This window comes from Capsicum annuum, chromosome 6, assembly GCF_002878395.1.
Source record: "Capsicum annuum cultivar UCD-10X-F1 chromosome 6, UCD10Xv1.1, whole genome shotgun sequence".
In the NCBI taxonomy this organism is placed as follows: domain Eukaryota; kingdom Viridiplantae; phylum Streptophyta; class Magnoliopsida; order Solanales; family Solanaceae; genus Capsicum; species Capsicum annuum.
Window position 1 is genome coordinate 141,501,712 of NC_061116.1, and position 22,311 is coordinate 141,524,022.

At 34.9% G+C, this 22,311-nt stretch overlaps 1 protein-coding gene across 1 annotated transcript; it reads right to left on the bottom strand.

Annotated features, from left to right (window-relative positions):
- Positions 1 to 1,801: 1,801 nt before the first annotated feature.
- LOC107873184 lies at positions 1,802 to 16,366 on the bottom strand. Its single transcript, XM_016719934.2, has 9 exons — positions 16,166 to 16,366; positions 16,025 to 16,086; positions 15,852 to 15,942; positions 7,225 to 7,311; positions 6,929 to 6,982; positions 5,471 to 5,655; positions 4,103 to 4,185; positions 3,893 to 3,993; positions 1,802 to 2,435 (listed from the first exon to the last, which is right to left on the bottom strand). The coding sequence occupies exons 1-9, from the start codon at positions 16,217 to 16,219 to the stop codon at positions 2,223 to 2,225; spliced, it is 930 nt and encodes a 309-aa protein (XP_016575420.1). The 5' UTR covers positions 16,220 to 16,366; the 3' UTR covers positions 1,802 to 2,222.
- Between the last annotated feature and the right edge of the window lie 5,945 nt (positions 16,367 to 22,311).

Here is a 22,311-nt window from a genome sequence, read left to right on the forward strand (position 1 = left end):
TATATAATAAAGTATATAATTTGAATATAATTACTTGCTCAGTAAATTAGAACTCTTAAGAGTCTCTTCAGCATTTCTCTACCTTTAGGCTTCAAGGGGTGTTCCTCAGATTAACTGTCATCAAATTGATGCACATGTATTTTAAATGTCGATGATATGACCATCGGACATCATAACAAAATTACTATTACAAAATGAGGAAGAAGACTAAAAGGAGGTATTGAAAACATAGTTGAAGAGGTAAAAGAATATAAAGAAGTTTGATACCGGCTCTAGCTTCAAGAGTTTTAGTGCTTCTCTATTGCTAGTCTTTGTCAACTTAAAATATGAAATGAATGACCCAAACTCTTATGAACCGAATAAAGTGTTGTACATACCTATATATTTTTTTTCGAAAAACTAAGAGAGTAAAGAGTGCCATACTGTTTTTATCAAATTGTTAGAATACATTTTTTTCCTTAGCTTGATACTTGGATATCTTAGAAGAGTTACATATCTATGTTGTGACAACCCAAGCAAAGGAAGCATCAGTGAATTAAAAACACTAAATTGCAAGTTGAAAAAGATTTCTTCTGGTAACTTAAGGTTATTAAAGCGTCTGGCCAGCCCTAACTTCCTAGTAGCTATCCAGTCTTGCAAATGAGTCAAGCGTGTCCTATACTGTACTTTCACCGACATACTATTATATTATGCTAAATTTAATGAAACACGATCCCTTAGTTATAGGTGCACAAAAGGAATTATGATAAATGGTGCGTATATATCCTTTGTCATACTTTGGTTACACATATGCCTCTATCGTTAATGAAATGGTATGTTTATGCCCCTCATACTAAGATAGGGGCATATGTGTACCCCAAAGTATGACGGAGGGTATATACATACCATTTATCATAATTCAGGGATATATTTATTTCTTTTTTATTTTAATTTTTTATCCCAAATAATTAACCCAAACTTACTACCCCACCCAATAAACTCATCGAACTCGATTTCAAATCAACTCGACCAACCTCTTTTTTTGTTCCAAACATGATACTCCCTCTGTTTTATTCCTTTTTTATTTTAATTTTTTATCCCAAATAATTAACTCAAACTTGCTACCCGAACCAATAAACTCATCGAATCCAAATTCAAACCAACTCGACCGACCTATATTTTTTGTTCCAAACCTGATACTCCCTCTGTTTTTCTCTTAAACGTGAATCCCATCAAATTGCAATGATTGATCGTTGCTATTAGTTGATGTTTACTGATTGGAGAAAGTGGATATTAGACTGGAGGTGGCCGGAGCTTGGAGTGAGACAATGATCCGCCAATAGGGTGCTTTCAATTTGATGGAGACGTTGACTATATGATGTTGATCAATGGTGGGCAATGTTGGCCCGATAAAATTTCACTGAAAATTGAAACATAAGGAGTTCAATTTATTTATTATTTTTGGGTGTTATGAGGTAATATTTATTTTTTCTTTTGAAATTGATTGTAGTAAGTGTTAATGTATTGTGTGTGTATATCATCATCGGAATGAGAAAAATGCATCTATTAGATAGGCGTATCTTGAACTTTAATTGGATCGAATCAAGTAGTGGGTTTTTTGGATGGGGGTAAAGGATTTGGGTTACTAATTTGAAATAAAAAAATTAAAACAAAAAACAAACAAATATATCCTCAAGCTATGACAACTGATACGTATATACCCCAAATATAACCCTCCGTCATACTTGGGTCATATATATAACCCTTCCATTAGTGTGACGGATATAAACGTACCATTTCATTAACAGTAGAAACATATGTGTACTCAAAGTACAATGGAGGATATATACATTTCATTTATCACCATTTATCATAATTTAAGGATATATTTGTCTTTTTACCTTATAGGTGAGGGTATGCAGCTCGCACCCAGGATCAGTTTTTTAACAGTTTACATCACAACTAATAACATACCTCAAACTCAGGTGTCATGGCTTAGCTAAGGTTACTATTATTTTATGATCTAGGTTACAACAGATACGAAAACATCCCAGATCACATGATCACACATCTGCAATATAATATAGTTCATCCTTCTGTTCCTAGCCAGTGCCCTCTTCCGCAGTTCCCTTCACAGTAAAAAGTGACCCATGTTGCAGTTGTTCTTGGTGGGGTCTCCACATCAAAGTTTCTCCTTGCTCTCTTCTCTCCAAACCCGTCGGTCTCATGCTGAATTACCTTATTTATATACCACTAAAGTTGGAGATATTCTTAAGTGATTCCTCCTCCATTTCAACAAGCTGACTGCAGAATGTTTCAACTGTGTGAGCCTCTTCTCTGAATTCAATTCTGAACTCCCTCCACTGATATTCACGAGAACCATCGCTCCTTATTGGACCTAAAACTTTTCCCAGCACATCAAGTCCTTTCCGATCTATGGAAAGAAGATATGCGTCCTTCACATAAAACCAGGGATCAGTTCTCTTCTGCATATCAGCTAGTAGTTTATACAATGACTGAATGATAATGCAAACTGGTAAGCCAAGGGAAACATTTGTTGATGTTCGGTATGGGTTTATGGCTTATGTGTCATGATATATTAACTAGTGTGATCAACAACAACAACAACAACAACAACAACAAAAAACCCAGTGTGGGGAGGGGGGTCTGGGGAGGGTAAGATGTACGCAGTCCATACCCCATTTGTTGTTGTTGTTGTTGTTGTCGGTATGGGTTTATGGCTTATGTGTCATGATATATTAACTGGTGTGATCACATCAATGATATACTGCGACTATTACATGTAAAATCTAAGAATCCCGCCTTGAAAAATGAAAATAATGGCAGTAAACATGTGTAAAAATTTGGGAGAAGTTTTTTTTAAAAAAAAAACTGAACTCGTAAGGTTTTATTTAGTAAACACCTAAACTACTAGTTGTCTTAAAAACCACCCGGAACTTGTTATTCAATACGTCAAGTACCCCCTCGTGGTCCAAAGACCATAATCGTGTAAAAACACGCTAACACTGTGGAATAATGGCTCGTGTATGTCCACGTGGAAAAATATATCCGACCCTCTTTCATATATACCGTATATCAAAAATCACTCACGTCCACCCGATTTCTCCCAAGAGTCTCTCTAGAAGTCAAACTGCCTCCTGCACTTTAAACGTTTCAGGGTTAAGGTTTTGGTGAAGATTTCAATGAAGGTTGTGGTGAAGGTGTAGTGAAGCTTTTGTGTAAGCTTTTACTGAAGAAGGTGAATTTTTTGAGCTTTTCTCCGCTCCAAAATAGAGAAAAGTCAAATCTTTGAGTGAATATTTGACTCTGGGTTGATTTTCCTTCGATCAAGTAAGCTGTTATCTAAAAAAATATGTTTTTTGTTTGTTTTCTTTATGTTAAAATATGAGATTGTTTTTTTCCGGTCAGTGTTTCACACTAGATTCTGATTACTATCCGATTAGGGGTTTGATTTAAAGCACAGAAATCATGTTGAAAGAAAATTATTTTGAGAAATTTTGGAAGTGATGTAGGAGAAGGGAGAATAAATAGGACGAAGCGGGGGTTGAAACTATGGAAAAAAGAAAGAAAAATGGTGACTTACCAGTTTTTACCGTTTGGAATAAGACGATGAGGCAAATATTTTAGTCCCTCGCGCATCTTTTTGAGTTTGTACTCAGTTTTCATGCCAGGTGGACCGACCACAAGGGGGTACTCTTTGTATTGAAATAACAAGTTCCGAGGGGTTGGCTATACACAGTCGCAGAGCGACCCTAAATCTAGTGCAGTGGCTTAATTAATTTTAGAAGTTCCAAATGAAAGTAGAAGTAAATCACCTACTAGATATTGGGCATGAGAACTCAGAGAAGACAAATACATTTTACCCGAGCTTTCAGTGACTACCAGAAATCACCTTTGCGTTCTTATTCAAGTGCACGATACAGAAGAGAATTAGAGCTCTACGCCTCGCCTCACTTTGATTAATTCCATCAATCAGGCTCACGGTATGTGATGCTACAAAATAACATACATTTAGAGAATAATGCTCATCAATAATGAGAATGCATTAATCCTCAAAATAATCAGATATGCAAACATAACAGTTCAGATCTAAAACTCTTACAAAGAGGATCAGGTTTTGTTGCTTGGACTTCCTTTAGATCTACTTCATGAGCCCCTCCATTGCTATCAATATACATGCACAAACTGCGGAGTGGATAAATTTTATGTCAAGACATTTCTAGCCAGTTTTCAGGTATATTAAATTTTCCAGATTGCAATATTCCAAAAATTGTTTAGATAAGCATGGGATAGCCTACTGACGGCCCTTCACCTCCAACCACAAGGTTGTAGTTTTGTCACCAACTCCAACAGAACCAAGTGGAGAAGGCGGAGCCCTATTGTATCTTGCTGGAAATGGATTTATTCTTGAATCTTGCTAGGTTTAGGCAGGTAACCTGTAATTGCTATGAGGTTCTCGGCGGTTGGGCATCTCACATTAGGGGAGGGTTTGTTGGGTTAGGTTTACCATATAAAAAAGCTCTAAAAATTGTTTGTACGCTTAAACAGAATAACATGTAATCAGTGGTTTTCAAGTCAAAAGCAAAAAAATAATTAAAGGAGATCCACCATTCCTACTAATCTACAATTACAAAACTAATGTATTAACTCACCCCATAATTGTCAAACACAGTTAAATTGTATCACATGCACGGGTGACCAGGGAGTAATTAAAGGGAATCTACCACCTACAGAGGTACTTCTAGAGATCTGCTCCTACTTATCTAAAGGTCACTAACTTTTTATATATAGGTATCATAAAAGATTCACAAAATTGTGAATATAGCTAGTACCTAGAAGGATAAGAATACATATATTCAAAATAATTAGGCAATCAAACTTGGTTCTAGACAGTATTATCAAAGGCACACTTAGCCCTGAAGCGAGGCACAAAACATATTGATTACTTCACCTCGTTTCATGTACATAATCGTCATCATGGCCATAAGGCATACTTTTCTTTGTCAATGAGCACAATCCTGAAGAGGAGACACTAAATAATTGATATTTCACTTTACCGTAATTTTATTTTCAATATCTATGTACCTTTTATTATTTTATATGATTATTAGTCTCGGACTACAAATACGTATTTGCATTTTTCCTCCATTAGCACCTTCTTCATTAGCTCCCACGTTTTATTGCATTCTGCGATTAAAGCCCAATGGATCTTAAAGCTTTATTGCGCCTTTCGCATTTGATAACACTGGTTCTAGATTCAGTTGTACCAATAGCAGCTCCAAGAAACAAGTGATAAAAGTAAGAATTCCGTCGCTAACTTCTTTTTTCCTGGTGGATAAGTACTCAGGCCAAAACTTAAAGAGCTCAAAGACATTTCCATGTTGACTCAGTCTAATATTGCAGAGGGCCAAGATAATCTAGCTGAATAAAAAAACAATTATTGATAAGAGCTGAATTAAAAACTATTCACCTTGGGTTGAACTTGAGGACATTATATCTTTTGTCTGAATCAAGTAATTCCTGGAGATTGTCAGCTCGGCATGTAGCACCAACGCGTGACGAACTCAGTATACCCAAAACGGAGTAACAGAACTTATCTGTCATGCTCCTTTCAGATGATATGACTTCCTTGAGGCTCTCTTCAGGCAACCTAGCCTGTCATGGAGCAAGAAGAAACATTTCAGAAATCACATCTTCATGTTAGCATGAAAAGGTCCATCAGTTAAACAGACAACTCAAATTCCAGCACGAGGTCTTTTATCTAGACAATATAGTTATATGACCACTAATGGGCATTACCAAGCTACAACTACATCAACTCAGCTCCTCAGTTAGCCAATCCTACACAATCACTGGTCAAACCCAACGTGAATTTTTTTTAATCTTTTTTGCATTCCTCATCAACGTCGGCATCGCATGAGCCTAACCAAATCCAACAACTAAATGAAAAGCAGAAATAAAACTATGAAAAGGCATAAGGGGTGTCTGGATAAGCTTTTTTCGGTGACTCATAAGCCAAAAGCTACTTTTGGCTCTTGGCTTTTCTTTTGTACTTTTTAAGCCTAAAATGCAATGCTTAAAAGCACTTTGTGTCTTTGTCAAACACCTCCAAAAATTAAAAAGTACTTAAAAGCCAAAAGCACCTCCCTCTAAATCACTTGCAGTCCATCAATGTACGAAGAGGGTCAGCAATAGTAAGCAATGATTCACAGCAATAGTAAGCAATGCTTCACAGCATTCTTTGGAATTTGCCAAGCCTTCCTCCTTTGTTATTCAATGCCCTACATCTGAATCTTTTTTTGACCAAAAAGTAAGCAAAAGTTAGCACTGGTTCACAACTTCCATTTTTATCAGCCTAGTCTTCCTCATTTTTTCTTTGATAAAGGCAGTTTTCCTCCTCAGTATGGGATGGTCCAATTTCAACCTATCTGGTTTTCTCTATCCAAATAAACTGAATAATGTCTCGATTTTTCCTTCGTTTACATTCTGTCTTCTGTTATTACTCATGAATTTATCTTTATTTTGTACCCTTTGATGAACACAACTTTCAAGTACTGGGAATATCTCATTGCTTCATACTTCTGATATCTGCTCAGTTCAAGCAGAAGGATGATAGTTGTTTCCTAGACGAATACCTATAGGAATGAGTAATTTAAACTTATGCAGGTCCGAGCAGCCACAAACATTCACATTTGGAAAAGGTTACCCAAAATTCCGTTTGGTGAATGCCTTCAAAACCAACCCCCTCCGAAAGGCCATCCCGGCTCTAACACATTGTTTCACTACCATGAATAGTTGGGAGTCTGGCATCACCAAAGGGTGCTATCCAGCACAACATACATACATTGACTCAAAAGTTTCTCATAAAAGCAGAAGATAGCACAAATGAAATGAATAGTCAGAAGGAGTAGCACCCTATAAAACACACCTTTTCATCTTTAAGAGGCAGAACTTCACCCACGAAAGCAACCCGAGCTGGTAGCTGCATAATGTTTTGTCAGCTTGAACATATAGCTAAACATTCACCAGATAGAAAGATGCACTGTGTGTGGAGAGTTACTCCAGAAACAAACTTAATTGGAAACAAGGAAGTGACATGCAACATGACAACCACTTCGCACTGACAGTCTCACTAATAGCTACATAAGAAAAAAAATGTATTGAATGCTAAAGGTTAAAGTTATCAGGATGCAAGATGTAGGAAACAAAAGGTTCTATACCCACTTTGTTGATTGACTTGAGACAATTTGCCAGTGGTCCTGGGAAGGGACTGGTCACAGCAAAAGAACCACGCTCATCTATCAATGTGTTCTACACAGAAAGGAGAAACAATGAGACAGGAATGATATACATCCTCCAAATGCACTAAGTCAACCAACAAGCATGCATCACAAATTAGATTTTGTATTGCTCATTAGCCAAGCAATTTTATTTTCTTTCTGTGAGAAATAATGGAGAAAAATATTATTGAAATTGTGTGTTTACATAATTACATCGAGACCCTATATATAGACGCTACATTATAATCCTTTTCAAGTAGGATTTTATATACTATTCCTATTCCTGCTTATATTCTAACACCCCCCTCAAGCTGATGCATACAAGTCACATGTATCTAGCTTGTTACAAATGTAATTAAGACGAGGACCAGTGAGGGACTTGGTGAAGATATCTGCAAGTTGATCACTTGACTTCACAAATTTTGTAACAAAATCTCCTGAGAGTATCTTTTCTCTGACAAAGTGACAATCAATCTGTATGTGTTTAGTCCTCTCGTGAAACACTGGATTTGATGCAATATGTAGGGCTGCTTGATTATCACACACAAGTTCCATCTTATTGGTTTCTGCAAATTTTAGTTCTCCCAACAACTGTTTGATCCAAACTAGCTCACAAGTTTCTACCGCCATTGCTCGATATCTGCTTCAGCACTAGATCGAGCAATCGTTTCTTACTCTTCAGGACACCAAATTACCTCCTACTAAAACACAATACCCAAATGTAGAGCGTCTATCAGAGGGTGATCCTGCTGAATCACCATTTGCATATCCAATTTTAGTTCTCCCAACAACTGTTTGATTCAAACTAGCTCACAAGTTTCTACAGCTATTGCTCGATATCTTCTTCAGCACTAAATCGAGCAATCACACTCTGTATCTTACTCTTCCATGACACCAAATTACCTCCTACTAAAACACAATACCCGAATGTAGAGCATCTATCAAAAAGTGATCTTGCCCAATCACCATCTGCATATCCAATAATTGCTGACGACTTTGATCCTCGAAGAGTAGTCCTTTACCTGGAGCTGACTTTATATATTGCAGAATACAAACAACTGCATCCCAATGACTATCACAAGGGAAGTCATAAACTAACTTACAACACTCACAGAAAAGGATATGTCAGGTTTAGTCACCGATAATTCAACTTTCCAACCAACCGCTTATACCTTTCAGGATCACTGAGTGGCTCCCCCTTGTCCTGACAGAAGTTTAGCATTAGGATCCATAGGAGTGTCAATAGGTCTATATCCCATCATTCTTGCCTCCTCAAGAATGTCTAAGGCATACTTGCATTGAGAAATAACAATACCTGATCTGAACTGAGCAACCTTAATAACTAGAAAAGATTTCAATCTGCCGAGGTCTTTAGTCTGGAAATGCTGAAAGAGATGTTGCTTCAACTGAGTGATACCATCTTGATCATTGTCGGTGATAGCGATATCGTCAACATAAACCACCAAATAAATACACATATTTGGTTTAGAATGTCCATAGAACATTGAGTGATCAACTCTACTCTGAATCATGCCAAACTGCTGAATTATTGTGCTAAACTTTCCAAACCAGGCTTGAGGGGACTGTTTCAGACCATAAAGTGACCTGCCCAATTGACATACAAGGCCACTAGACTCCCCTGAGCAACAAAACCAGTTGGTTGCTCTATATAGACTTTTCTCAAGATCACTGTGCAGAAAAATATTCTTAATGTACAACTGATAAAGAGGCCAATGACGAACAACAGCAATAGATAAGAAAAGACGGACATATTCTATTTTAGCCACGGGAGAGGAAGTGTCACTATAATCAAGCCCAAATATTTGTGTGTATCCTTTGGCAACAACGCGAGCCTTAAGCCGATCAACCTGACCGTCTATGGACCAACTTTGATTGCATAAACCCAATGGCAACCAACAGTAGATTTACCTGCAGGATGGGGAACAAGCTCCCAAGTACCACTCGTATGCAAAGCAGAAATCTCATCTATCATAGCCTGCTTCCATCCTGAATGAGAAATGTGTCACCTATAGTCTTAGGGATGTAAACAGAGGATAAAGATGATCCAGAAGCATAATGGAATGATGATAGGCAATGATAACTCAAGAATGTATAATGTGGATTAGCATTACGAGCGAAATATATACCTTTTTGAAGTGCAACTAATTGGCTAGGAAGAGGCAAGTCCGCAGTAGGAGCAGTGTCCGACGCATGACATGAATCATCTGGGACTAATGTTGGACACGGACGACGATGATAAGTTAGAAGTGGTGGCACTGCAGTTGGAGACGTAGAAGTACTCATTAATTCCTCAAAGGTTGGTACAGGTAAATCTGGAGATACGGGTAAAACCTCCAAAATATCAGGATGATCAGAAGATGTATAGTAAGGTTAAGATTAAAAAAAAGGTGACATCGACGAACATAAGGTACCGACAAAGATCAAGTGAATAACAACGATATCCTTTTTGATCTCGAGAGTAACCAAGGAAGACACACTTGAGAGCACGAGGGACTAATTTATCTTATCACAAAGCATGTGCTCCCAAAGACATAAGGCAGGATAGGGTAGAGAGGTGATTGTCGAAACAATATGGAATAGGGAACCTGATTTTGAATGGATGATGGCATTCTATTAAATAGATATCAAGATGCGAGGACTGTATCGACCCAAAATGCAGCAGAACATGGGATTCAATGAGAATGCGAGCAGTCTCAAGACAATGTCTATTCTTCCTTTCTGCTATACCGTTCTGCTAAGGGGTGTACGGACAAGAAGTTTGGTGATTAATTCCTTAATGAGACATAAACTCCCGAAACTGAGAGGATAAGTATTCTAAGGCATTATCACTATGAAAAGTACGAATAGAAACACCAAATTGAGTTTGTATTTCAGCACAAAAAATTTGAATACAGAAAATATCTCAGAACGACCTTTCATTAAGGAAACCTAAGCTATGTTGCTCGGACTCAGCGGTTATGCCGTCGAACCCGTCCTGACGCGACACCAGTACGGATGCCGGCGCGAGATTCGTCTCGGATTCGGTCAAACGAATCCGGAGACGTTGACCAACATCAAGAAGAAAGTTGGCTTCGTTATCGAAAAGGAGAAACCGGTAAAAGGAGAAGATCGACGACTGTGATTGTTTTCGCCGGCGAAAGGGTATCGTCGCCGGAATTTCGATGGGGAAGAAAGAGAAAATGGTATTATGCTTAGATCTGTGATTGTCGATTGTCGCCGGCGAAGGGTTATCGCCGGCGGAAGGGTGAGAAACTGATGAAAAGTAAATAAGCACATGCATTTTGCAAAAGTAAAATTACAAGGATGCTACAGAATTGTCGGCGTCACTGTTGATGGTCCTATTTTTTTATAATTGTATTTTTTTAAAAAATAAATTATATTAAAAAAGATAAACCTAATTTATTTAGATCTGGTGAATGTTTGACTTTTCAAATACTACTCTTAATTAAATAGAATTTATTTTCTTTCCATATAAAAAATACTATTCCTAATTTAAAAAGTAACTACAAAAATTACCTTAAAAGTAAAAAAATGTAAAGAATATTTTTTAAAAAATGAAATTTCCTTGACATATAGGAAAAAGTAAATTGAAATGACTGTTTAAATATGGAACTATATTTATAATATTTAATTTTTTAGCCGAATCCCTGCACCCATATCTATAATCAAATTCGCATCCCCGAATCTTACAAATTAAATTTTGATGAATCCGACTCTCGGATCCGCACCCGAGTCCATGCAACTTAGAACCTAAGTACATCTTGAAAAATCATAAACGAAACTAACAAAATAATGAAAACCTAAGGGTGAACTGACTCTACTAGGACCCCAAACATCATAATGAACTAAGGAGAAAATAGCCTCGGAATGACTCTCAATGCTACATGAAACAATAGCACGGGCATGTTTCCCAAATTGACATTACTCACAATCTAATGTGGATAAACTAGACAAACTAGGCACTATCTTTTGTAGCTTGGATAGACTCGGATGTCCCAAACGTTTATGAATTAGGTTTGGAGGGTCTGTAACGGAGCATGCTGTGAAGGAATTTGAAGAGGTAAGATGGTAAAGGCTTTGTGATTCATGTCTTGTGTCAATTGTATGTCCCGTACTGCGGTCTTGCATTAAAAAAGAATCATCAAAAAAAGTTATGCTACAATAAAAGGAACGTGTCAAACGACTAACAGATGCAAGATTAAAAGGGCAACCAAGGACATAAAAAACAGAGTCTAAAGTGACAGAAGATAGGGTTTTGTCTTGTCCAACTCCTTTTGGTTTTGTTCGAATCTCATTGGTTAAAGTAATAGCAGGAAGCGATTGTGAATAAAACAATACCAAACAGAACTAATTTGTTACTACAAAAATGATCAAAAGCACTAAGTCCACGACCCATGATCAAAGAGCACTAGACTGTGAAACACAAGCAAAAGGATTACAGCATCAAGTTAGGCAATCGAGGCTACTTGTGGAGATGTCTGCTTACTTGATCAATACTGAAGGAACTCATCATGTTCTGTTTGGGCAATATGAACATTATTGGATGGTCAATTAGGCTGTGGAGATGTCTGCTTACTTGCTCGATTTCAAAGGAACTCATTATATTCTTTTACAGCAATAGGATCATAACTAGGTGGTGGAACATGCAAACTATGACATATATCCTGAGTGTGTCCAACTTTATGACAATAACTACACTTCGATCGAGATTTTCTAGACCAACCTCCATCTCGCCGATTTTTCAAGACGAAGCAGATGAAGAAAAACTCATCAATTGTAGGAACCGTAGGACTAGCTAAAATAATAACTCATCAATTGTAGGAACCATAGGACTAGCTAAAATCTGATCACGCACTGCATCATGAACAGTAGAAAGTCCAGCAAGTGTAAGAACTAAAAACAACATTTGTCTGTGCTCTTGTTGTTTTTCCACATCCGCAGTGCCGGGCATCAATGTATCAAATTCTTTCATGACTGTTTGTACTTGTCCCAAGTAAGTAGACATATCAGATTCTTGTTTCTTCAAGTTGGTCATCCACGATATCACATCATAAAACGAGATATGCCATTAGTGTATAAAGCACAAGCCTTTTCCCAAACTAAACAACACGTCTCGAATGGGCGAAACAAGGGCATCAACTTGGAATCAATAGATCGCCATACGAAACTACATAATTGAGCGTCAACTTCCTCCCATTGCTTTTTGGCTTTCGCATCTTCGGCGCTAGATTTTGCCTTTTCAACTACCACACTAGCCTTGATTTTTAAGCGATCTTGGACATCTTGACCTTTGCACCACAACTTAGCTGACGAAGCCCAGGCTAAATAATTTGAACTTCCAATTCCAGTATTTTTGGAGCCAAAAATACCATACCCAAAAGACCTTGGGAATTTTGACTTGAAAACACCAAGAAACAGAATGTGGATGTATGAAAATTCGCCAAAAAAATATGAAGTCACCGGAATTAAGTTTAGGCGATCGAAATCTAAAAAGAATTGGCAGAATCTGAAAAAGAGTAACTGGTCGGAATAGATCGGCGACCCTAACAAAAAAAAGGAACAACTCAAAAATTCGACCGAAGATAGGATCACGCGCTGATGCGTGAAACAAATCTCGTCGGCGCATGGCTGGTATTTTTCCGACGGTTTTGGTCGGATTTTTGTCGCCTGAGCTTTCCGATCCTCTTGGTAGTGTCGTATTTTGCACACGACTCACAAAACAAAAAAATGACACAAATCAGTCACCGAAAATTGATGCACGATGACTGAGTTTTCTTTTCAGAAGTTTCTCACCGATGCTCTGATATCATGTGAGAAATAATGGAGAAAAATATTATTGAAATTGGGTGTTTACATAATTACATCCAGACCCTATTTATAGACACTACATTATAATCCTTTTTCAAGCAGAATTTTATATACTATTTCTATTGCTACTCATATTCTAACACTTCCATGATACTAGGTATGTCGTTATTATTGTTGTTGTTGTTGTTCATGGTATCAAAAACCAATGTGGAGCTCTTAAACCCAAACCAAGAGATCATGAGTTAACAGTGAAATTTTAGTAATTTACAAAAAGAACATTTTTAAAAATCTTAAAACAACGCTTTACGAAGTCGTATAGCAATATAAATTCAAGGAAAATAGAATATTATTCTTACAATATTGTCCCCGATTCATATGCCATCATAATCACCTCTTGTGTTGTCTCTGCTAACTATAGTTTTCCGAGAATATTATTTTTTAAGACAAAGGTTTTGAGAGAACAAGAATCTTCACTGACTAGAGAAGGGGCTTACGCTCTATAAGTAAAACTAAAGACGATGAAATAAATCTGGCTCTGTAGGAATATATACAAATCAAGAAGAACGCAAATGTCAGAAAGAGCGAACACTGAAGTAACTCAAATCTTCACAAAAAGCAATCCATAAGATATCAGAGAATGCACCCCAAAATCTTTTTGTAACATTATCTCTTCTTTTTTTTTTTAATTCCTATTACTCCTTTTTCTTATCTTATTTAGCGTTCACAGAAAGCAAGTTTCCCTGTTTAAAGTAAGTTTCTTAACAAACAGGCCGAGTTCATTCTCTACATCACATATACGTTTTCCGATACTTTCTACATTCAGTAAAGTGGAATGATTGTGAAAACTAAGCTACTAACTTTTTTATGGAAGCTGAGACCAGCAGGAGTTGCACTACAGCGCCTCAAGCACGGGGAACAGGAAGGAACTGAGTGCCCCGACAAATAAACAAAACCTAAAACAAAAATGGAAGCCTAAGCCCTCACATCTGAAACAGAAAAATCATCTTTTTCCCAGACCAATGAAAATTGTTTGTCCATACCAAATAAACCCAACACCCTTGAATTACTCCCACAGCCTCTCCTCGGCTTTGATCACTATTAAATGTCATAACTCAACTTCAGCCCTCTTATAGAATCTGTCTTGCCACAAGCCCGAATTAGTAAATTGGGAGAAGAAAATAATCCTACTGAGAAAATGGTATACTGTTATCTTCCTAATCCATAAGGATATCCACGTTGATTAAGGGGTAACAACTGTAGGTTGCTATCAAATTATTATACCTTCAAAGGTTCATGTAGCTCTTTTTCTTTTTTTGAAGTTCTCAAATTTTATTTTAATCTAGGATTTGCTACTCTTTATCGGTAACATGGTAAGACATTTATAGTATAGTGATTAGTTATTATCAAATTATTATTCATGTGATACATATATTGAATGAGCCACCATGCCAGTCATGCGTTAAAACCAAAAGTAATGGTAAAATAAATATGCCCCCAGCTAGCTAAATCAAATAAGAAGAAAAGAGGACCAGATTGAAGTTCCCAAAAAGCATGTGTGATCAAGAAAACAACTACTTTTTAGGGTATCAATATCTGAATCGTGCTACTAGCAGAAAACATTAGGATGGACATTATGTAGAAATATCACTATTCACTCCACCCTCTCTTTGAAGGAGAGACACATGAGCACAAGGCAATTGAGGAAGGAGGGGGGAGAATAGATGAAGAAAGGAAAATTAGGCTCAACTCACAAGCTCAAATTTCTTTCTTTTTGTTTTCTTTGAACTTCGGCATGAATAAGATTGAAAATATCTAAATCAAATGGCACATATTATTCTTATCAAGTTTTGTATTGTCATTTTGGTCATTATGAACACCATAAAACACAGTTAATGTTACGATAACAGGATGATGTCTACTGTATCACTCTCATCCAAATGCAAATCTATTATACTCTAAAGAGGAGTAGTACTTCCCAGTGTCAGCCTGTAGATAAGCAATTCAATGTAAGACGAAGCAATTCAAATAAGGTTAGACTACTGAAGTTACTTGGTAAATGCAGATTTGAAATACTAAAAAGATCCCATATCAAAGTGCTTAAAATGTGAAAGGGGTTTATATTAAAATCAGCTAACAATTTTTGAGTAGTTACTGTAGTAGTACTCTCCAGATCTTTCAAGGCAGAATGGCAGCAACAGAAGTCCAAAAAGCACATTGACTAGAGCACTGAGCACCCACAAATTTCTAAAATAAATACTTCTGACTAATCTCCACAATTTAGGAGAGTAGACAAAAAAAAAACAGTTTTTAGTTAAACAATAGTTGGCTAGAATCCAGAGCCACAAATATATGTCATATTTGTATTCGAAGTCCATGTTCTACAGAAAGAACAAGATGTTATCATTTTAGCATCACTGGCAACTACAACGTTTTCCAATTCAGTATGGGGTAACAGAATGTATACATAATGCCAAAAGTTGAGCTAACCAACCCAGGCTGAAAAAGTATAATGAAAAATATAGAATTTAATTGAATACATGAAAACAAAAGATATGGAACATATAGAATACCTTAAGAATAATATAGAAAATTAATAATATTAAAACAAATAACAAAGGAATGTTATGATAAAGAATTTAATCAATAAAAGGAATGTTATGATAAAACACTTAATCAATATGAAATTAAAGCATTTAATCAATAAAAGGAATGTTATGTTTAGCTAAAGAAGCAGGCATATACCACATTGTGCATATCATTTTCGGGTAGCCAGATGTAGGGCTTGCCTCTCTTGACTAAATAGCGGACTTTTGAAGTGTATATTACCTCTTTGCTGAAAGAAACAAAAGACTCAATTATTTCAATGAGTGTTAATAATATCATCTCTATCATATCATAATAAAAGCATGCGGTACCTTCCTTTAACATCAGCCTTGACAGTATTAAGGTAACCTTGCCAATTAGATGCCAATATATTCTGCAAAAGCAAGCAAGCATAAGATTTATTTAATCAGTGAAGGAGATTTTTGTAAAGAAGAAAGGGGTCACTCGGTCACCTTGCATTTTTCAGCAAGTGTTAGCACGGATGATTTTTTGCCTCCTTTAATCATCTCAACACTACTGTCTATCAATGGTAAGAGGGTTTCTTCCGGGTATAGCTGCTCGCTCACAAAGTAGGGATTCCTAAACACAAGTAGTTTATAAAGCTAATCTACGGGAGATTAGCGAATTTATAAATAAATAAATAAATAAATATTTACTTAAATAGTCGGTGCTAAAAGTTTAAATTTTAAAAATGTAGTAGGTACTACTGGACAGCAAATGCTAGCACGGGCGTAATATATATTATTTTAGAAAATCACATAATTTTATCTTATTTTGTGCGATCTAAATATAATTTAATAATTAATTATTAAAATAATTTAAATTTTTAATTATTATGATTTCTAATATTTTTTCTTCTATTTCAATTTAAGTGACACTAATATAAGTTCGAGAGTCAATCGAATATTTTATATCTTTTATATTTTTTAAATTGACAATTATGTGATTTATTGTGTGTTTAACATAATTTCTCAGTAAGATATTAATACTCTCTCAGTCTCAGCTTACATGTTTTCTCATTTTTAAATAATATATGTTACTTTATATCTTCTTCTGTCCCATTGTCATTTCTGTGGCATTGATATAATTTCGATGTCAAACAAGTATTTTATATTGATATATCATTTTGTGCGTATTTTTTTTATGAACTATTATTAATTTTTAATATTTAGATGACCATGAAAAATAATTATGGGTGATATAATAAAAGCATGGCTGAAACAATGAAGCGGGTATGTCTCAAATGACTTATAACAACTAATTAGAAGTGAGTCCCATAGAAGATATCAAATTAATTTAAAACATCAAGAGTTAATTTACCATTTTATGTTCAATTTATCTTTTTTATTAAATATTATTAATTTTGTAATACTTAGATGACTTATAATCATTAATTAGGGGTGATATGTAAAATTACGATTAAAGCAGCTGAAGAAGGCAACACAAAATATCAAGATTTAATTTATTCTTTTATTTTTATTTTTATTTTATTTTTTTATTAAATATTATTAATTTTTTAATACTTAAATGACTTTTATTAATTAATAAGAGATGATATAGTAAAATAATGATTGAAACAACAGCAGACAACAAAATCAGGCATCTCGAATAGCTCTGCTCTCATAGAAGATATCAAATTAATTTAAAACATTAAGAGTTAATTTACCATTTTATGTTCAATTTGTCTTTTTTATTAAATATTATTAATTTTTTAATACTTAGATGACTTATAATCATTAATTAGGGTTGATATGTAAAACTACTATTAAAGCAGCTGAAACAGGTAGTACAAGCAGGTATGTCGAACAATTGTCTGCTTATCGCCCTTTATTAATAAGAGTAAAAGTAATTTTATTTCTGTTTTATCTTTTTATTAACTATTATTAATCTTTTAATACTTAAATGACTTTTATTAATTAATTAGGGATGATATAGTAAAATTATGATTGAAGCAGTTGAAGCACACAATACAAGCAGGCATTTCGAACAGTTGTATGCTTATTGTCCTTTATTATGAAGAGTAATTTTATTTCTACTTTATCTTTTTATTAAATATCATTAATTTTTAATACTTAAATAATTTTTATTAATTAATTATGAATGAAATAGTAAAATTATGATTGAAGCAGTTGAAGCAGACATCACACACACGTATATTGAACAGCTACCTGCTTATTGCCCTTTGTTATTAAGAGTAAAAGTAAAGTAATATTAAGAGCAAAGTAATAATAGGGTAATTCTATTTCATAAAGAAGCGATGGCATAAAATTTTTTGTTATCATTAAATAATTGAAAAGAGGCACGTGAGAGTTGAACGATTAAAAAGGAATATTTTTTTGTTATTTTCTGTATAATATTTTAATCATAAAAAATAAAAGTTGAATTAAAATATTTAAAAGTTTAGGATATAATCTACATAGATTAAAAAAAGTTATAATAAATCGAGAACCCTCAACCGTTTCTTCATATCTCCATTATTACCGTCTTTTTCTTCTTTTAATTCCCTTCTTCTTTTTTTTTTCTATTTCAAGTTTTCTCACCTTTCTCTCTGTTCTTTCATTTCACAAGCACAACACAAGATTTTTTTTATTTTTTGTTTTAATTTTACTCTTTGAATTTAAAGATGGTCCAGTTTTATTTTTAAGATAATTTCATTGTTCTCTTCAGCATATTTCCTAGGTTTTTAAATTATGAAGTATATTTATTTTCTTTCTCTTTCCTTATTATTATTTTTAATTTAATGTAGAAAAAAAATTTAATAGATTCTTCTTGTATAATATATTTTATTTTAGAGAATTTTATGATGTTTACATATTTTAAAATATAGTACATAAGGGTAGAATTTTTATGCACATTATTATGAAATAGTTACAATCAATCATGTGTTGTAGTGATTAAAATATATAAAATATTTATATAGAGAAAAATAACTAATTGTATAAAAATTCAAGCATTAATTTTGTTTTAGTAAAGTGTGGAATCAGTTAAATACTATTGAAGTCACTACACCAAAACAATCATGATTTTTAGAAAAAATTCTAACTAAAAAACTCTCTTTTCCAACCCTGTGGCTATCAAACCCTAAACCTATCACCACCATGACATCGACCAGCGGCCAGTCATCAGAGGTGACTGAACAGGTTCCTTCACTTGACTCTACATCCCAATTTCCTTCTTTAAACTCATTAACAAAGGCTATTTCTAAGACCCACTTTATATCTCCACTTGGTAATTATACATTGATCACAGAACCTTCAAATAATAATAGTAAAAAGACAAATTTAAAAGTTGATATTGCACCAATTCCAATTAAAAAAATTGATTTTAGAGATGAAATTTCAATTCTTAAATTGATGGAACAGGAAGTTAATCGGATGAACATTATAGAGAATCTTCAATATGCAGTGGTGTGTAATTTTTCATATAGTTGGGCAGAAGTTGCTGAATTGAAGGGACAAATTCCAACACAATGTAGTATTAAAGGAGAATGTAAAATAGGCTTCAGTGAAATTGATATATTCTAATAAGGCTAGAATTAGTGAAGGATTTCATCAACATAATATGTACAAGTGCATATTACATAAATTCAAAAGATGGACATTCATATCAAATGTGTCCATTGATCTATAATATTAATGAAGAAACTACACAAACTTTAGCATAGATCTCATTTCCCGATCTGATGCCAACTTTCTTTGTCAAATAATCATTATCCGCCCTAGTATGTATGGTTGAGAAACCCCTGCATTTGGATGGTGAGGTCATTAATAAAATAAGGTCAATCTGTGTCAGGGTTAAGTTATAATTAGACTTATTAGCTGAACGACATAACTTAATGGATATTGAAAATGAGATTACAAAGAAAGTAAAGAGCATTAAGGTTAAAATTAAATATGATATGATCCTAACATATCGTAAGAGATGCAAGATCATGAGGAAGAAGATTGCAGAATTTTACATCCAGAATTAAGGCTAGAAGAAACTGAGCAAGAGAAAGAGTCATATAATAGTCAAAAGAAACAACCTGAAATCGACAGGGGGCTAGAGGCATGGAAGAGGTTGCCAAAATGGCATCCAACATACCGAATATTCACCCAAAACAAGAATACGACACAATTTTAGGTGAGAAAGTAGCAGCTCTAGATGAAGCTTTCAAAAGTACTAGTCAATTTAATGTTCTAATTAAAGATGTACAAGAGGAAGAAAAATCAAATAATGATGAAGATAAATTAAATGAGAAGGTACAGAAGGAAAACTTACCAATGTTAAAGGTGCTATCAACCAACAAACATGTAGCACCAAGGAATGGACATAAAATGTTTTTTATACAGTCAGACTGCACTGCTCAAGTAACAAAAAGAGAAAGGCCAGCTCAAAATGTTAACAAAATATAAGAAAATACCACAGAGAGGAGAAAGGAAATCATTAGCAAGTGGGGTGACAGAGTAGAGAATGAAAAAGAGGATCACCTAGAAGAAGGGGAAATTCACAATGGCCACCAGTTGCCTTCAACTATCAGTCCTTCCTTATATCACAAACACAATGCTTTGGTGATCAAGGAACCTGAGATTTATTTCAATCAATTGGCAGTGGTAATAGAAAGATAGTAGATTCAAATAAGAGTGATACCGTACCTGTCAGTGTAGAGGCGTTGAATATTGGTCAACAACTTGTAGCAGGTAGTAAGCAAAAAAGTCTAGTTAGAACATTGCATGGACTGGTTACACATCAGATAGAAGACAATCCTACAAGAGAAATAAATGTGTACTCTTTGAACAGTGAGATAGAAATATAATATTCTTTTATAATATTGTGAAAGGAGGAAGAAAAAGATTATACCTGTACAAGATCGAAAACTATAATGGGGATTAGATTAAAGAATTACGCTTGATTGCAGATGAGGCTATAAGATATTTCAAATATTAGTTTACACATAAAGAGGGAGGTAGTAATTTTGAGTTACAGAAACACCTCCCAGCTACTGTAACAACTGCAAAAAATTAGGTGTTATATGCACAACCAACTTTAGAAGAAGTGAAAAAAGTTGTTTTCAGCTTAAATGGTAGTAGTGCTAGTAACTATTGTTGGGAAGTTGTAGGACAAGATGTGATTCATATGGTGAGAGATTTTTTTCAAAGGTAATACTCTTCCTAAAAGGATTACTCATACCAAAGTTTTGATCCCTAAAAAAGAATTGGTGGAGAGTTTTACTGATCTCAGGCCCATAAGTCTCAACAACTTTATTAATAAGGTGATATACAGAGTCATACATAACAGGATAGAGGGTCTCTACCTAAGATAATCTCAAGCATCAGATTTTGTTAAAGGTAGGAGCATTATTAAAAATGTCCTACTAATATAGGAGATTGTGTCAGATATCAGATTAAGAGGAAAGCCTGCTAACTTAGTTTGAAAGCTAGATATGTCTAAGGCATATGAAATGGTCTCATAGTTATTTTTAACCAAGGTGTTGAGAAAAATAAGTTTTACTGAAGACTTTATTGATCTAATATGGAGATTGGTCGCTAATAATTGGTACTCTATCATAATCAATGGGCAGTCACATGAATTTTTCCATTCTACTAGAGGATTAAAACAAGGTGATCCATTATCACCTACACTATTTATACTCACTGTTGAGGTGTTATCTAGAGCTCCAAATGATTTATTTGAAAATGGACTGTATAAAGGCTATGGTTTGCCTAAATGGAGTAGAAATTTAAATCATTTGGCTTATGCAGATGACAAAATCATAAGGCTCAGTGTTTCTCTTTGGGGTGCTCCTGTGTTGTTTGTGAGAAAGAAAGATGGCTCTTTGTGTATGTGCATTGATTACCGCCAACTTAATAAAGTCACCATAAAAAATAAGCACCCCCTTCCGAGAATAGATGATTTGTTTGACCAATTGCAAGGTGCAAGTTATTTCTCAAAGATAGACCTTTATTCCGGCTATCATCAACTCAAAGTTAGGGAGTGTGACATCCCAAAACTGCTTTTTGAACTCGTTATAGCCATTTTGAGTTTTTTGTTATGTCTTTCGGGTTAACTAATGCCCCAACAGCTTTCATGAACCTCATGAATCAAGTGTTCAGACCATATTTAGATATGTTTGTCATAGTTTTCATTGATGATATACTGGTGTACTCCCGTAGTGAGGATGGACATTCTGATCATCTCCGAACTATCTTGCAAACCCTTAGAGATCACAAGTTGTTTCCCAAGTTCAGTAAGTGTGAGTTTTGGCTAAGGTCAGTTGCTTTTCTGGGTCATAGAATTTCTTCCGAGGGTATTAGAGTTGATCCCTAAAAGACCGAAACTATTAGAAATTAGCCTACACCTATTTCTCCAACTGATATCTAAAGTTTCTTGGGTTAGCTGTCTATTACCACCATTTTGTTGAGGGTTTCTCCTCTATAGTGTCTCCTATGACTCGGTTGACCCAAAAGAAAGTGAAGTTCTTGTGGTCCGAATCTTATGAGAATAGTTTTCAGGAGTTGAAGACTCGACTCACTTCAGCCCCTATTTTGACTTTGCCTGATAGTGTTGATGGTTTTGTGGTGTACTATGATGCTTTGAGAGTTGGGTTGGGTTGCGTATT

Coding starts and splice junctions, on each gene's coding strand:
- LOC107873184 (XM_016719934.2), bottom strand. CDS start 16,219: ATGATTAAAGGAGGCAAAAAATCATCCGTGCTAACACTTGCTGAAAAA. Junction 6,983..7,224: donor GTCTCAAGTCAATCAACAAA/GTGGGTATAGAA, acceptor AACATTATGCAG/CTACCAGCTCGGGTTGCTTT. Junction 3,994..4,102: donor AACAAAACCTGATCCTCTTT/GTAAGAGTTTTA, acceptor GTTATTTTGTAG/CATCACATACCGTGAGCCTG.